Source organism: Coccinella septempunctata, chromosome 6 (genome assembly GCF_907165205.1).
Source record: "Coccinella septempunctata chromosome 6, icCocSept1.1, whole genome shotgun sequence".
Taxonomy (NCBI): Eukaryota; Metazoa; Arthropoda; class Insecta; order Coleoptera; family Coccinellidae; genus Coccinella; species Coccinella septempunctata.
Genome location: NC_058194.1, coordinates 17,561,310 through 17,578,726, shown reverse-complemented (window position 1 = coordinate 17,578,726; position 17,417 = coordinate 17,561,310). Strand labels below are relative to the sequence as shown.

At 34.1% G+C, this 17,417-nt stretch overlaps 2 protein-coding genes across 2 annotated transcripts in view; both read left to right on the top strand.

The window, feature by feature from the left end:
• The window catches only part of LOC123314886 (protein O-mannosyl-transferase TMTC1-like), a 40,060-nt gene extending 29,786 nt beyond the window's left edge, over positions 1 to 10,274 (top strand). Inside the window, exons 6-10 of the mRNA XM_044900288.1 lie at positions 865 to 1,008; positions 6,726 to 6,931; positions 7,760 to 7,895; positions 8,574 to 8,706; positions 9,941 to 10,274. Of these exons, the coding sequence (XP_044756223.1) occupies positions 865 to 1,008; positions 6,726 to 6,931; positions 7,760 to 7,895; positions 8,574 to 8,706; positions 9,941 to 10,135 (814 nt within the window). The 3' untranslated portion in view covers positions 10,136 to 10,274. The remainder of the gene's footprint in view (positions 1 to 864; positions 1,009 to 6,725; positions 6,932 to 7,759; positions 7,896 to 8,573; positions 8,707 to 9,940) is intronic.
• Positions 10,275 to 14,241: 3,967 nt separating this feature from the next.
• Positions 14,242 to 15,216, top strand: LOC123315685 (histidine-rich glycoprotein-like). Its single transcript, XM_044901509.1, has one exon. The coding sequence runs from the start codon at positions 14,273 to 14,275 to the stop codon at positions 15,023 to 15,025; it is 753 nt and encodes a 250-aa protein (XP_044757444.1). The 5' UTR covers positions 14,242 to 14,272; the 3' UTR covers positions 15,026 to 15,216.
• Positions 15,217 to 17,417: the final 2,201 nt, after the last annotated feature.

Genomic DNA, 17,417 nt, shown 5'->3' with positions numbered 1-17,417 from the left:
AAGATGGTCCATTCAAAGACAATTTCAACAATGTATGACTTTCCTTATTATACAGTGTGTTCCGGATAAGATGGGAAACATTTCAATTATTTTAATTTATTTTAATGTGGAATACAAAACACCTTTCACGAAAAAAAGTTATTCTTTTAATTTGAATGGAAATCGAAACCACATTATCTCCTGAACGGAATCACCGATTTATCCGAAATCAAATATTATTCGATATGCAAGGAAAATAACTCTTCAGGTGTCTGTATCTGAGTAGGGAAATTATAAAAGACCAACATTCTTTCTCGAAAAGCAATCACCTCCTAAATGTTTTCGCAACTATTCATTTACACCCTGTGTACGATATGTTGTATTTCTTGTAATATTAACTATCTATGTGTGCTAAGGTGGTTGAAACAACTTTGCGAACAATTCTTACTAGGCAATTTCAAATTTATCAACAGTTCAGAGTAATAACCCGAGCTTCCTCTGAAGATGCCTACCGCAATTTTGGTGCGTGATTTATTCTGGGAGTATGCACAGGTGTTACATACACCAGTGAGCTTTTGATGAAATCCTCCGGGATACAAAATCTGAGTAATTTGTCACATAATCGCATGTAAATCATATGTAATCACTTCGAATGAAAAACTACGCACGGGTACCAGGTGGATTATTGCATTTAACAGTCGCAATAGGACCACTCCCGGAATGTGTTAACTAAAGGTAATCATCGTAGCATTCCGAATTCTGGCCAAGTATGCATCCCGTTCTATCGTTCGCCTAATCGGTATGCGAGCTAATGACAAACTTAATCGAATTCCGATAATATTTCCCTGATATCTGCGGGATAATTAATAGCCATTGAATTTCCAGACTGTGGCCCACCTATGCCAGCGCTCACAATAATTTGGGAACGCTTCTGAGCAATGAACAGGAAGCGGAACAGCACTTCCTCGCTGCCATCCGATATTCGTCTGACCATGTAAACGCCCATTACAATTTGGGACAGCTCTATAGGTAAGTGGGAATAATTTTGAGTTCGTGACGTATATTTTGATCCAATATATCTCTCGATTTTATAGACCTTTTTTAATCGAACTGATCACTTTCGTTCTCAGGATACTTTCACCTAACCATTGGGCTTGTACAGGTTTTTAAAATTGAATGCTTCCCTCCTAATTCCCTTCAAATTCTACTCTACTTCGAGATGTATAATTGAGGAATTCAAGAGATAATATACTTTTATTTTGAAAATTAATTACAGAAGTTCTCAATTCAAGCTCAGAACATAAACTACCGGTAGAATCGGGTGACTTGGGACAGTCCTGTAACTTGGGACAATAACCCCCCTTACAGATTTCTTTGCTTCTTACCATTTATGGGTGAAGGGACAAACTTATAAGATTTTGCAGCGTCTTTTCGGTTAGTTTAACAATTAATTCCTGTTGAGTTTGCCGCGACCAGAGCTTTTCAATTTACAGGAAGAATTAACGAATTCAGGAGAGTAAGAGCGCGTTTTTTTATGGCCCTTATACTTTCTAGTGTTTTGTACATGTGTTTCACATTGTGTATGTGTAATTTTTTTTCTGGATACGTGGGACATTAGATATGTCATGAAACAAGGTTGTTTACAAATCAAACGGCAACACGGATCTCATTCATTTATTTTGTAGTTTTTTGCTGAAATTTAATAGTTTTTGTCATAATATTCATAATATACATTTGCATTTCGTTCCCCTTTCATTAACACCTGTTTCCCGAAGTTTTGAAGGAAAATTCTTTTTCAGAAGGATTATAAAATGAGCTCTGACTTTATCTAGTGAAGTAACAAGTCGATAAATGGGAAAGAAACAAAAAAGATTACTGAAATGATATTACAGTACAAAGAAAAGCTAGGACCAAAAGGAGAAAACAATGTAAAACTCAATTCTTTCATTTACGAAAGACGAAATGAGTCCATTACGGACAAAGAAAAAATATATGCCAAAATGCAACAACAATTTACTACCGTGAAAAGTTAAGAATAATATTTGAAACACTATTTTCTTCGCTGTTGAATAATATTGGAGAAAAAATGCTCAATTTATTAATTTATTATGAATCGACATGGAAGTCATTAGTGGTAATGGCTTGATTACCTAGGTATGGATATTTTCGAACCTAAATCAATATTTTCTAGAATTATTATACACTTTCCATTCTTTCCGAGGAGTGTTCCCTCTATATATTCAACGTTTCGAAGTTTTATTGTCAACTGAAATCAAGCAGTATAATTCATATCGATGTAATTAGTAACTCCTTCAATTTTTGAGTTTATTCGATGGAAATGTTTTTTCCCTTTTAGTATTTGACTAAATGATGGTTATACTCGAAACTTATTTTCAATGTAATCTAAATGATTGTTTCAAATTAGCAGCATATCTTTTGAATATAATTATTGACAAAATATTAAAAGCTTCAATGGAATTTTGGTAGAACAATAATTTAGATTCTCGAAATGCAATTCGAATCAATAAATTAATACAGAAAATGCGCATAGTGTTGAACATCCTCGGACAAAACTCATTGTAGTGCTGCCGTGTAATTGTTTCTTCTCCGATTGTTTCATGAAGTATATTCATGCCTGATTTCGCGAATTTTGGCAGCGTTGAGAAAATGCTAAGGGGAAAATTTTCTCGGGAAATAATATCAAACCTTAATCCAGAATAGAATTAAATAAATTTATTAACGACTCTACCGTTTACAAATTGATTTCAAACTTTCAGTAGCGATGCGCATCTTAGTCCTAGTGGAGGATTTCGTTGGCGATATATATTGATTCCGATTTTTGTTTCATTTTCGATAATAGTAACTAATTCGGCTTGCAAACACCTATATGAGCTCTGTATCCATCCCTAATATGTGATCATTTATTGTCGTTTTTAATTTATTTCGTACCTGAGTTATCAGATTAAGGGCAAATTTCACAAACTGTTTGTAACATTAACATGTGCTTTATTTATTAAGTGAAGAAAGGGGGTTAAAGAAAGCACAGAAGTACTGTAGATTCGGGTGACTTGGGACGATTTTGAAATTCAACTTATCATATTTAAAAAACGGTGACATATTTTCATGTGAGAAAGAGGTTCAAATGTGCTAAATGACTCAGACTATTGATTAGGATATATACCATACTTCAGAATTCGGATATAAATTTAAAAAAAATAAAATATACTTTTCACAAGTCACTCACCGAGTTGCGAGGCTTGGGACACAAGTTGGAATCCATTGATCTCTCAACTCTCAAATGAAATAGGTGACTTCGGACGGTGTATAGTTTTGAAAAATTAGAATTTGTGATTATAGTCGAAATTCGGTAAGGAAATTAAATGATAAACCCCTATTTACAGCGGAGGTAAATATATTGCAACTCAAATGAAAAAAAACTAAACAAAACAGGGAAACTTTGATTTCTTTCATTCTTTGGTGATTTCTTTGTGGAAATAACGTAAAGAATAATATCCTACGAAAAATCGGCATATTTCCTGCTGCCAATGCGCCGCTTGTATCTATTCGGCATTTTCCCAAGTCACCATATGAAACAACAAAATAAATGAATGAGATCCGTGTTGCCGTTTGATTTGTAAACAACCTTGTTTCATGACATATCTAATATCCCAATATCTGACATTTCCAGAAAAGAAAATTACACATGCGCAGAGTCAAACATATGTACAGGACTCTAGAAAGTATAAGGGCCATAAAAAACGCGCTCTTACTCTCCTGAATTCGTTAATTTTTCCTGTCAATTAAAACGCTCTGGTCACGGCAAACTCAACAGGAATTAATTGTTAAAGTAACCGAAAAGACGCTACACAGTCTTATAAGTTTGTCCCTTCACTCATAAATGTTAAGAAACGAAGAAATCTGTAAGGGGGTAATTATCCCAAGTTACAGGACTATACCAAGTCACCCGAATCTACCGGTACTCCATTTTATACGAAATTAATCAGCGTAATTGCCTTAACACCAGTTACGTCTAATCTCAGTTTATATTCTTGATGAGATTGGCACTAAATCATGACTCATTTAACCGCTCATCTTATTTCATGAATGACAATTACTCTGAACATTCAAATGAAAAAATAGTTTTTCATGAATGATTTTCGGAATATAGATTCCGAAAATCATTCCATTTTCGATAGAATCGTTTGTGGGGTATCATTGAAAATTACAATTTTAAAGGATTTTCAACAGCATGTATTTTTCCAACCGAGCCAAATTGGAAACAATGAAGAAGATGAAGTATGTCTTTCGATCTCAGGAACCTAATTCATTAAAAGTTTCATATGTAACTCCACCTATTAATATACTACCTACATCCACTCTTTCAAGAGGCAATTTGAAGAAAAACTTATGAATGCCTACGACAAGTGTGTGAAATTGCTTTTTGTTCGTTTTTATGTTCAGATACTTCATCCATGAATTGGACCTAAACTTATCTTCGCTCAATAAAAAATCTGACAGTCTCATAATCGAAAGAATTGAACAGACTTCGTTTTGTGGAACAGTTACTATTTTCTAAAAGCTAATCCAAAGGCAGCGAATGATATAATTTCATCAAAGCTATATGATATGTGACGACAACACATTGGAAAAAATGAATTCATAAATTTTCATTCAGATCATGGGATAACAAGTCGATAATAATTGAGTTCCAGGAACTCATTATACCTACGTGTTTTCCATTTTGAGAAAGCTATCAAAAATGTTTCCACTTTGCGCTTATAATTCCATTCTTTCCATCTCGGCATGAAAAGACCTTCAGAAGCCATGGTGCAGTCTAATATAACTTACCGGCAGCCTTTTCATATTCCCGTGAAAAGAAAATTATTTCAGAGAGCGCTTCAGCGCCTACTTCAAATGAGTGAATTCATATTCATGGAACTCCATGTCGCATATCCATACCCAAACCCGCCATATAATAGCCTCAGTAATGAAAATTGATACAGCTAGCAAGGGCAATCAGTTTGGGATTTCAAGAGTATGATACGAAAAGACTACATTTGAAAAATCCGTAGAAGAAATGAAGATGAAACTTGAATCAGATCATATTATTTTCACAAAAATGAGTTTACAAACCAGAGGACACTTGTTTCGCTATCTCAATAGCATCTTCAGGTGGGCGAAGGTAAAATGAAAACTGGAAATAAAGAGACTGAATTACATGACTCTCGGATAAGTGATAACTACAACAGTTTTTCCTTATTAACTCTCTAGAGTTAATTGCTTGTTAGTACAGGATGTTTAACTGGTAAACAGAAAAAGGATTACTGTGAATATTTCAGGTATCACGTTTCCGATATATATATAGGTACGGGGTGTATTCTGTGATTTCTCAAATTTTTATTTACATTGTAATGAAGTTCAATTTGTTTTCACAAAAATTTTTGAATAAATTTCTCTTTTTGATTTTTAATTGGCATACTCCTTATTTCAATTCAGGATTTCGACGAGCCGTTTTTATTCCTTTTTCAGTTCTAAAAAACGATGTAGCACCGTGAATATCATGTTGAATTGGGAGATAACCGAGCTTTTGTTCGCTAGTATCGATAAGCCAGAGTCATTGACTCGAAATTTATCGATTTTCGACACATGAGGGGCAAACCGTTCTCACACCCCCCGGTGGGTGTGAATCCTTTACCAGAATTTACCACCGAATTTCTGCTGGTGTGAAAACCCGGGGGGAACAGAACACTCAGCGGTGAACTGCCGTTCCTTTAGTTTTTCTCAACTTCGCAGTGTCCACCTCTACTGTTAGTACAGATCTGTGCTGGTGTGGAAATCTGGGGGGAACAGAAAACACTCTGAGGTATTTCTGTGTTGTCTTGCGCAAATCCTAAACCTGCTGAGTTCAAATATCATTGCCCGTTAAGTGTGAATCTTGGTTCTGGCTGGCGAACGAATCCGTAACACACGTGGCGCGTTTGAGATCGGATCCCCTTTTCTTCCTGTTCAACTCACTCCTTGAATTCAACATCTTTATTTCATTCCTATTTGTATTCAATTTCGAGAAGAAACCTCTAAGTTGTGTAAAAAAGACTGTTTTTATTCCGCCTATTGCACTGTGAGTTTCACATGACTGGTTTTGCCTGTTGTGTTCCTTATTGCAAGTCAACCAATAAAATTGTGAACTTGTGTGAAAAATAATTTCCACTTCTTTCAACACGCTGAATAATGCATAAAAAAGGAGCCTGCATATAAGCATCTTAGTCAATATAAACTCATAGCTCGACTCATAGTCATTTTTAGGAGATATGATAAACATGAATTTCAATACGATAACAAATCATTGAAGCACTTCGTATTTCTTCAAATTTAAAAGATATTGCATTTTGTTGATTGTTTTTTCTCTAGTTGAATGCATTTATCCACGAAATTCTGTAATAACATCAGCTGATGAGATGAGGCAGACTACACAATAAACTTATTATTCCTTTGTTCATCTCGTATTATCCCGAGCACATTATTTCGGTGAAAACATATCTACATCGTATTGACGCTAATTGGGTTGGAAACACTAATTAGAAATCAGAGTTTCTAAACAGATTCCCCGTGTTATGAAAGATAGTGTCTGGAATTCAGTCGTGAATTTCATTTCCAATCTAATGCAGTAATTAAATATATACATATTTATAAAATAGGTTATCCTACTATGATCAAAATTCCAAAGATTCAATCTTATATAATTTCAGGAAATCGAACAAAACAGTCGCTTCGGAAAAAATGCTGAAAAGATGCATCAGCATCGATCCAAGATTCACTCCAGCCTACATAGAACTTGCCAGACTTCGTGGACCGGAAGACATGAGGGTTGGATCACTTTTGAAACAAGTCATGATTCTCAACTCTGATGATCCATATTATGGGACATTGTATGGCAACTGGCTTTTAAATAAAGGTAGGAACTGCTCAGTACTGATATTGATGTGATTATATACATCAGATTGCAGCGAGAACAGTATTCATTATTAGAAAATATGAAACCTGATGTTTATATATTTGTCAATTTGGGATGAATGATAAAGTATTGAATCCTTGCGGAAAACATTAATATTTCGTAAAAAATATAGCCCTATTTTGACATGAAAATATGGGGTGTCAGAAGTTAACTACCGCACTTTTTCGTTAATGAAGGTATTAATTTTTTTTGGAAAATGAAAAAATATCCAAAATTTAAGTGATCTTCATAACCTGATACAACATAGAAGCATAAAGTTCATTATCATTTTATCAATGAAAATAACAAATAACCTGCCAACTAGTTTTTATGTTTTTTTTTGGAATAATAATGAGACACAACGTATATTATATTCCGAATCAGAAAAAATTTTGGACTGAAATATCTACAAAAAAACATAGGGTTTATATTCAAAAGATTGAAAGTTATTATTTCACTGCGAAGTGGCGAAAGAGCATTCTACATGGAAAATTGTCACATTTGTTTTTCGATATCTCTGAAACTTTACGAAATAGGGGCATCAACTCAAAGAGCTTTAACATGAGTTTGCACTTATAACTTGAAAACGAAAGAAACATAGAGGGATGCGATTTTGTATCTGAATTACCTGAAATCAGTTGTTACAGAAGAATACGACGATGGTATATAAAAAAAAATTTGCGCTGTATATTATTGATGTTTGATGAGAATTGTACTAATTCGTTGGAATGAACGTCATAATTTCGTAAAATTCCCAAGTCTCATTAGTTTAACTCTAAAATCTTGCAGGCAATCATGCAGCTGCACTGAGGGTATATTGGATGGTTCTGCAAAAATCGGATACGCATCGAGAAGCAATGTTAAAAGCCGCCAAAATCTTGAGGAAAACGGGACAAACTTCTAGACTTTTGCAGACTATAACTAGGTACGTGATCTTCAGTGAGCTGTTCATGGATTTTCATTTCTGAATATACATATCACATTACTTTTCCGAATATCTAATTGCATTAGTCAAAAAAAAAAAACTTTTTGATTCATATGAAGAGAAATCTGTCCCAGCTAAATTGGCAGTATAAGAATACAGATAACCTAACAATTTCAGCGATTTTGGAGGTCATCGTCATGCAAACGATACTTAATCGAGAATGTTTCAGTACTTTGATATCTTTCCAGTTTATGATCATTCCTGATTCAACGTATTCCTAATCCAAATTTCTATACATGAAGACGTGGTAGAATTTTCAAAGAACATGCTTATACCATGGATTCTCGAAGCAACAACATAAACTCGTTCAGAAGTTTATTCAATACCAAAGCATTCGGAATATTTTCGAAGCAGCTAATTTCATTAGTTTTTGGATCTAAACTGCGTTGAAAATACTTTTCCATTTTTTGGAAAAATCTGAAGAAGATTTCTTGAAATTTCAAAGCGCTTTTCAAGAGTAAACCGTGTTAATTTTCATATTTCAAGTTTGTGGCTACATAACGAGCTTACGATGTCAAAGTGAAACTTCAAAAGCAAAACGAAGAATCAAACAAACAGCATAACTTTGACATGTATCCCATTAAAAAAATATAAGTGACTGACAATTTATTTTTACAGGTGGCATGCTATTCTCAGACAAAGGAGAGGGGAAATTCCTTTGAGTCCACATGTTTATCTACAGGGATGGCATCTCAAAAAGGAATTGAGCCGAAAAGCAAAAGTATACGATAATTGTTCATCCACCCTTTATGTAAGTGGAGCTGTTCGGCCTATTTCAGCAAATATTCATTTTTGTGTGTGAAATTCATTCAGCGTTGGTTCAATCGGAAACAGGACACATGTGACGATTTATCCTTTTGGTGTTCATTTTCGTTATCAGATCAGTCGAAACATCTGTCTAAAAAATGTTCTGTTTTCATATGTCGAGTATTCGGATCAGGATTTTCGCCTGGAGGGGTCCATGGCTATTTTTAGGATGAATAATTTTTCAATGTGGCTAATTGAAACCGAATACGTAGTGTGAATTATTGTCCACTGGCCGAAACACGTGAATTTCAGGAATTTTTCTGAATGCCAGTTTATATGCGCCTCTCGCTGGAATATAATCACTTTGAACTGCGAGGGATTTTCATGCTGAAAATGAGATTTTTGAAAACTCAGAAAGATATCAGGGAATTTTTTTGAAACAATGTATTATGGTAATTAAACAATCGGTTCCATTCAATAATTGATAGCTTTGGCTCCATATAAATCGAATGGACCATTTCCGGTTCAAATTGATAATCTCAACCTCTTTTTATAATCAAGATGAAGAGCATAACATTATTTTTCTGTTGAAAATTTGAATTCAATCGATTCGCAAGTTTTTTTGAATCTTTTTATTTCGATTCATCCTTTCCACACCACTGAAGAGTTGAATCTAAAGTCCTTTATTAGTGGCAGGAAATATTTCGTTTCCAAAAATAATTGTTTCCACGATATTATTGATTATAGGCTCAGGAAAAAAGTAACTTTCTTTTACAAATTACAAACGAACAATAAGAAAACCATGACTTCAAGTAAGGGATTGTCGCGCGCTTGTTCGAATTTATAACCAAGACGGTCAACCATCCACGTATTGAACTCGCCCATAACTCCTCAGCGTCCAAAAAAATTCCAATGAAAAAATGGACCTTCTTCGAAACTGAATCAAATGATAGTTTTGAAGATTTTGCTAAAATGAAGAGTTATTTTGCAAAAAAAAAAAGGAATCTGAAAATTGAATAAATTCAAGTACAGCAGAAATCGTTCCCGAAAGTTCTTGAACACTCTAGAGAGTCTATAGAGACCAATGCGATACTATCTGATGGCGCAAAACGTTTAAGCTCTCCTAGAAGTCACCTCTTCAACTGAAAGTTCAATTACTCCACCACCAACACGTGTTGGCACGTAGGCAGCTAATAAAAACTTGTACAAGTTAAATGAAATCATCTTTCTATTCACAGGGAACAGAGTATATCCCAACTCCATCCAAAGGAAACAATTCCGACAATGAGGACAAATGGTCTCATCAGGAGAAAAACAGTTCAGAAAAGTTTCGTTTCGCATCCAAAGCGCAATGCAAGTCTGAAAAGAGCAGAATTGATAAGCAGGGATCCATAACTCCCATGATGGTTCATCATCTGCTCGACAGTGTCTGACTAATGGATTGATCAGGATTACTTAAAAACAGGGAATATCACTTATTCACTCAGTTTTCGTGGATATTCATGTAAATAGAAAATGATCTTTTGTTGTTGGGTTCAACACACGTGTTCATTGATTGAATCTCGCTGTAGGGTTATCATTTACTAATATTCATGACAATAACCCAGTCACGATGGTGTTCTACTAAGGTCCATAATGGACGTGAATTAAATCATATTGGTCCACTCGTAAACAATGTGAACCTATTTGTGTACCAGAAAACTTGAAGAACGTCTATTGGATATTGGATGGATTTCTATATTCATCTAACATCTTATGGATATCCCAGTTATATGTTCTTTTGGTATCCATTGGATGTTATAATTTCTCCTCAGTTATCAAGAATGTTATTGTCATGAATAATATTATATTGATATATAATCGATGATGTGTTAATTACTACCCGATATGATTTGTATTAACTCATGCAACATAACCTATCAGATCTCTTAACCTCTTTTTAACCGTGTACTCTCAGGTGTTTCGGCAACAACTGCTGAGGGCATCTTTAGAAAAATTTGGCTTCCAGATCGTATCTCATCAGATTATTGCTTCGAACTGATGGCCATAACATGATCGGAACAACTCAAATAGGTCTTTGTCTCAGAAACCTCCGATGTATATTGGTAGTTTTAGTTCTAATACCTGTTCAAGTCCTCTTGGAAAAATAACCATTAATTATTTGAAGAGTTGATGACCTTCATTTCAATGGAAAAAACACATCGACAGTTCCTAATATGAAGGCGTATTTGGGTGTCATTTCTACTTTCACTGACAGAATCGAGAAACTTCCAAGAAAACACCATTAAGAAACGATCTATAAACTCACACAAAAACTGAGACAACTATAAATAGCTAAAATCATACATCTATAGAATACCTTGCGATTGCGGTAGGGTTCAAATCGGGGCAGCCAAAACAAGCATTCAAGTAATAATCAAAGAGAAGAAGAATGATCAGTCCCAGCGATATTGTGAGGATAATAATCATTAAAATCGATTCTGAATCCTGGTTCACTATGTGGGACTTCACAATGCACAAAGTATATTCCTATGTTTGCAGATGATAACGGATTGGTTTGTTTCTTTTGCTTGGGTGGAAATTCATTATTCCCACTGGTTCAGAATGGCAATTCGAACGAAACTAACATTAGACTCTTTGCGTAAGTGAAAAACCAAATAGACCACGGCTACAAAACCTGGAAACTTCTTCTATTCGCTTATCAGATAAAAATTCTATCGTTTGAATTTTTCTGAGGTAACTTGCTCTAATGAAATCCTGCTAATCATACATTCCATTACATTTTATAGAAAATATATAGTAGTTCATTGATGGTTCCCTTATATTCCACTGGAATTAAGTTCCAACAATGTTTTCCAGCAAAAGATTCGGGTTTATAATTCCCATTATCCTGAAAAGCACCTGAAGCTGTGCTCAATTTGTTTATTTATTTATATGTGTATTTAATTTCTTTTCTTGGGTAGGAAGAAAAACAATAATAATTGATTATTCACGTATGTTGACCCATGAATATGAAGATCTTTCAACGTTTGATTGATTCAGTTTGTATATTTAATTCAAATTTTGATGAAAATATATGCACATGATTGTAGCATATGAGCTTGACTCGATACAGGTTGTGAAAAGAATCGAATGTATTATACTTTTATTGCCAATAATTATAGTATTAAAGTCTATACTCATAGCGACTGTAAGTCATCAACTATTATAATTTGTCTCATTGAAAATGTAATATGAAGACACAGAAGTATATGTGATCTCCTTATGGATTCTATCTCTGTATGTAGTTTGTAGAAACTTGATTTGAACGTATCCTAATAAGCTTGAATAACTCGAGGTTTCAGTCGAATTGAAATAATTTAGATGGGGCCATATATCAACACTGTATACTTGATATCCAGGCAAGGGATATGTTCCCAAGAATGTTGTACTATAATTTAACCTCCAATTGATAAGAAAATGCAAATATTGTTTCAAAATGTAAAAATGTATAGTTTTTTGATAATAAATAAATTATTTAATTATATATCAATGTTTTTCTCTATGAAAGCTCACTCAGTATGTTTCATAGCCGACTATTTTCTCCAAATAAAAGGTTAAGGTTATTCCAATAACGCCTGGTCCATGAGCTTGTTCAACAGCCATCAGTCAGTAATAACTGAAATGGAAAAACTGGATGGAAAACTTTAACGAATGGATAAACTGTCATTAATTTTGTATGAGATCCTCTGGTCTCTTCCAATGTTTTGACAACTCTCAATCAGATAACTGGTGGAGATTAATCCATCCAGCCTCCTTCCACTTATCTTGACCATCACTAACAAAAATCCCAAGCACTCAGCAACTGAAATTACCAGTAATCAGTTCATTGAATTCATAAGATTTTACTTTCGATAAATGGAGCTCAGAAAGCAGGTGATAGAGCGATGGATTGAACTGCGCGATATTTTGGCTATCAAAATTTACGTAGATAAATGTTATGATAGATGGATATGAGGCTTGGTAAACATAGAGTGTGTGGCCGAGTGCAAATGACCGATATTTCCAGTTTAGAGCATTTTGCATTCTGAATGATTTTCAGATGCAAGACTCGTCGATATAAATATTCACAAATGTTACGATCTGAATCTGATAAGCTATCCACAATTACTGAGGATGGCGAAAGAATAAGGACCGTCTCAGTGGGAAAAACTAAATGCTGACCATGGTATCGATCTTATTTGATCTCGTCATAGCAGAGAAACTCAAACCTCAATGAAAACAGCATGCCTATTAGAGCATGTTGATAAAAAAAAATGTCTGATGATAGGCAACTGATGATAGCCATATAACATTTGGGAAGTTGTGCCACTTCTATTTTCAATAATTTTTGGTGATATGGAAGGAAACACCTGTAGGATTCCACACAGAGGACATTGAGGCATACATAAATAAAAATAAGAGAATAAGAGAAAACTATTCTATTCTACAGATAGCTCGTAGAAACAAAATCAGATGGTTTTTCTCTAGTAACTGAAACGATGGATAGATAACAGGTTAATTAAAAACGGCCGTTATTGTTTGGACCTCTCTGTATTGTTTTCTAGTGTGATGCACGTTTGCCCCCATGTTATTTTCATCGCATCTTCTTTTAATATATTTTTTTTATAGCAAAATTTCCAGTTTGCTTTTCTGCGAGCCATATACCTATAAAAGTTTGATCCCAGTATTACGTGGCATATATGTGAATGGTGTTAAAATGTTCTCGGTTTGATTACTTAGCGAAACGTAATTTGGAGGAAAACATAGGTAAGTTAAAAAAATGAAATTTAAGGTTTACGTATTCTTCATTTAAGTATCGATATTAACAGAAGAGCGAAATAAAATCACAATAGTCTCCCAAGTTCAGATAAAATTCTAAAGACCATTCTGAAGATAGACCTTGAAGTCTGCAGAAATTCTGAGTTCTGGAAAGTATCAATAATTATGAGGTTCATTTAGGTCCATCACTCAACATTTTTTATGTGTTTGAAACACAGCTTCTTGTCACTGAACTCCAATAGACAAATATGTTATCGTAAGCTACCAACATAAACACATTTGAACTACCTGTGTAAAATATACAATTCCGAGGATAGTTCAAGCAACAATAGTGTTTGTTCCTTTTGGATCGAGATTCTATAAAGACTACATATTATAGACATATTATAGAGTCTATAGACTCAACATACAATCATGATATCATTGCCCTGCTGAAATTATGGACTCTGTAAAATGAAATGTGTGTATGTTATAATGTCTACCTGTAGACAGTTCTAGAAGGAATATTTGATTCGAGATTCAATTCGATTGACTTATGAAACTAATCGAGATAAATAACAAAGGCTTTCTCCCGTCGTTTCACAACTAGTGAAATGGTGAAATGATGCAGAAACCATTGACAATCATATTCAAGTCGAGGCGGAATCGCTCTTTGAAAATCCGTTGCGAATATTGAATTATCTCAAGACTTCCGGATATTATCAGACGAACTCATTCAACTGGAAAAATCTATAAAAGAAGTTGATCGATAATTCAAATATTAGTTCACAATGTCTCCTCAAAATTCATACATCCTAATATTTTTATGTTGTTGTTCTTCTATTCTGACAAATTCGGCGGTTCCATTGAGTGATTGGGATTTAAATGATAGTGCCATAGCGGAAGTTTTTAGAAAACCACGATCAACATTTGAAAAGAAAGGCGGTAAAGAGTATAATACCAATTACTACGATGAGGAAGGTGAAAAGGACAAACATGGTCATAAAAACCAGCATCACTTAGAGAAAGTGGAACATTCTAAGCATGGAGAAGAAAACAAAGGTGGTCACCACGATGAGAAAGGTGGTCATGAAAAAGGGTATCATGATGAAGCTCAACATCATAAGAAGCACCACGAAGGTAAGAAATCACATAAGGCCGGAAAGTTTGCTGAAAAGAAGGGACACAAAAAAGGACACAAAACTAAAGGATATCATCATAAATTCATAAGGGACGAATATCACAAAGAACACAAATTTTATGATGATTTCCATAAGAGTGGACATCACGATAAACATGGAGATCAGCATTCTCATTATGAAAAAGAGGATGGTGGACATAAGAAACATGGTACATACCATTCCGGACACAAACAAAGTGAAAATGGTAAAAAGGGTCTGGAACATAAAGGCAAGAATATAGAAGATCACAGAAAATACAAGAAGAGTCAAGGTCATAAGTCGCATCACTCCAAACATAGCGATTACGGCAAACAGAAATCGAATAAAGGTGGTAAAAAGTACAAATATCATCAGGGAAATTGAGAACCATCGAAACCATCTCAATATAACTGATAAGGGAGCCGAAACAAAACATTACATTTTATTGTCATTGTAAATGCTTGAAATTATATGGAATGTAATACTTTTTCGCCATTTCAAACGATTGAATGCCATAAATTTTTTATCGCTGTATAATATGCATCTGATTTCAATAAAATTGTTTTATTTTTATACATATTTTCATAACCTGCCCGTGTTTTATTATTACCGGATAAAAGATGAGATTCTGCAGTGAGAAATGGATGAAGTAAAAGATGGTACGGATGATTACCTGAGTTAGCGTCATTCTTATTAACTTTAGTCAATATTTTGTTCGACACTATATAGCTATAGTGAGAAAGAGTAGAAAATAGAATTTGTCTTTCGATTTAATATCCTAGAAAATCTAGATTCTGCTGCGAGCACAATCGTATGAAACAAATTCAAATATATCTGCCTGTCGAGACTGAAGACATAAAGATATTTCATATTTTATGATGAAATGATTTCTACAAGGGAATTAAATATGTTTTTATATTTTATTCACCGATCCCAATAGCTTTCGACATACTCATTTATTCAGAGATAGCCTTAATATGTCAAATTAGAATGCATGTTTTAAGCAATAAAGCTAGACCTATTTATTATAGGTAAAGAAAGAGTACCTATAACCTACGTCAATATCAGACTAAAGTTCAAGTAAAAGGAGAAAACCGAAATCATAGCCTGCATCTACTCTCCTTTCCGTGGGTAGGTGCCCCCGAATGGTGTTGTGTGATTAGGCTAGATTTAAATCTGATCTGAACATTTATTGATATTTATATACGTATCAATTAATGTTATGAATCTTCATTTACTTCGAATAGAATTATGAAGAAAATTCAGCATTGCGGTTCAGGATTTCGGCCTGAAAAGGCATGCATCAATTGGTATGAATGAAAGGAAATACTAGAGAGCCAAACTAATGAAAACAATATTATGTTGGGTGCAATGTTATCTCCAGGTGCAGTAGCATCATGAAAATAGAATATCAATTCTTGATTTGGAATTGATTACCTTCAAGACACTAGATTATATTCTGCAGTTATTAGCTATATTTTAAACATAGCTTGCTCTGGTCTACTCCAGTGAGCAGATATACGGTATTGTATATCATATTCACTAGAGACATCTATTGCTTGAGGCTCCTAAATTCTATAACTGAAAAATTTATCGTGGTGAGGCAGAAAGAAAATTTCAGTGGCAAATATTAGGAAATTGAAGAGTGCAGAAGAGGGCGCTCCATAAAAATATAGATTACTGAATCAGGATCCATCAGCTTTCCTCTGTAGCCGATAGGTGGCAGCTGTAGGATAGCCTTTCAATTATTATTTTCATCAGCTAATTTTCATCAACTGATTTCACTTGGAAGTTCTGATTATAACAATATACCGTTACCTTCTGTGTATAAGAATGCGTGAAATATTGATGGAAAATGAAATTTTTTTGGCCCTCCACAGAAGCTGTGAAGATAAATTTCACGAAAAATTTCTGCCTCGACACAAATTATCTTTATATATTTCATAAAATTCTATAGATAAAATTGGGTTGTTTCTTTCACTTTTTTTTATCTGAATGATTTTGATGATTGCAAATACAAATAGCTATTCTTTTCAAAAAAAATCAAGATTCTGTGGTATCTCGAGTTTTCCGCAAATTGGAAAGTTAATTTCCCTCCTCCTCGGGGTTTGTCATTTTGGAATTTCCCAGTGATGAAATTCAAGAATATAATTAGTATATAATAGTCAAAAACAAAATTTAAGTCTCAATTGAGGGACATGTTTCAATTATATCGTAGAAACGGTTGTATGACACATTCCTCTTGGTGCGATAGTTTGTTCAAAACGATGTAATCGATGTTCATATATTTCTAATTGACTAAATGCCAATGTTTTGTGGAGAACATTTCATATGCGGACCTTGGAGGCAGCAAAAATATATAAAGGAATCAAGAATATTGATATCCGGTAGGGACATCTTTTGAATTCACAAACAATAACGAGAAGATATACATATTTCCATGTTACTAGGCATGGAAAATTATTTTCAAAGGATCGGAATGAATCGATCAATGCCAATTTAAGACAGGATATTTTTGAATGAAACATTTCAACTCTTGTGCTCCAAATCACCTTGTTTTGTTGTTATGTCGAAATATCGCATCGATGCTTTGTGTGGATCCTTCTTTTTACAATGTGTTAAATATTCCTATATTACATTTATTCTAGAGTTAGTAATGCGATTTATTAATGAAAATTGTCGAAGCTAGGTTATATATTTCGTCATAATATTTGATGAATGATTTTCTAACTCTTAAAAAATTTAAATATGCATAGAATAGGTAGGTATTTCCCTT

Coding starts and splice junctions, on each gene's coding strand:
- LOC123315685 (XM_044901509.1), top strand. CDS start 14,273: ATGTCTCCTCAAAATTCATACATCCTAATATTTTTATGTTGTTGTTCT.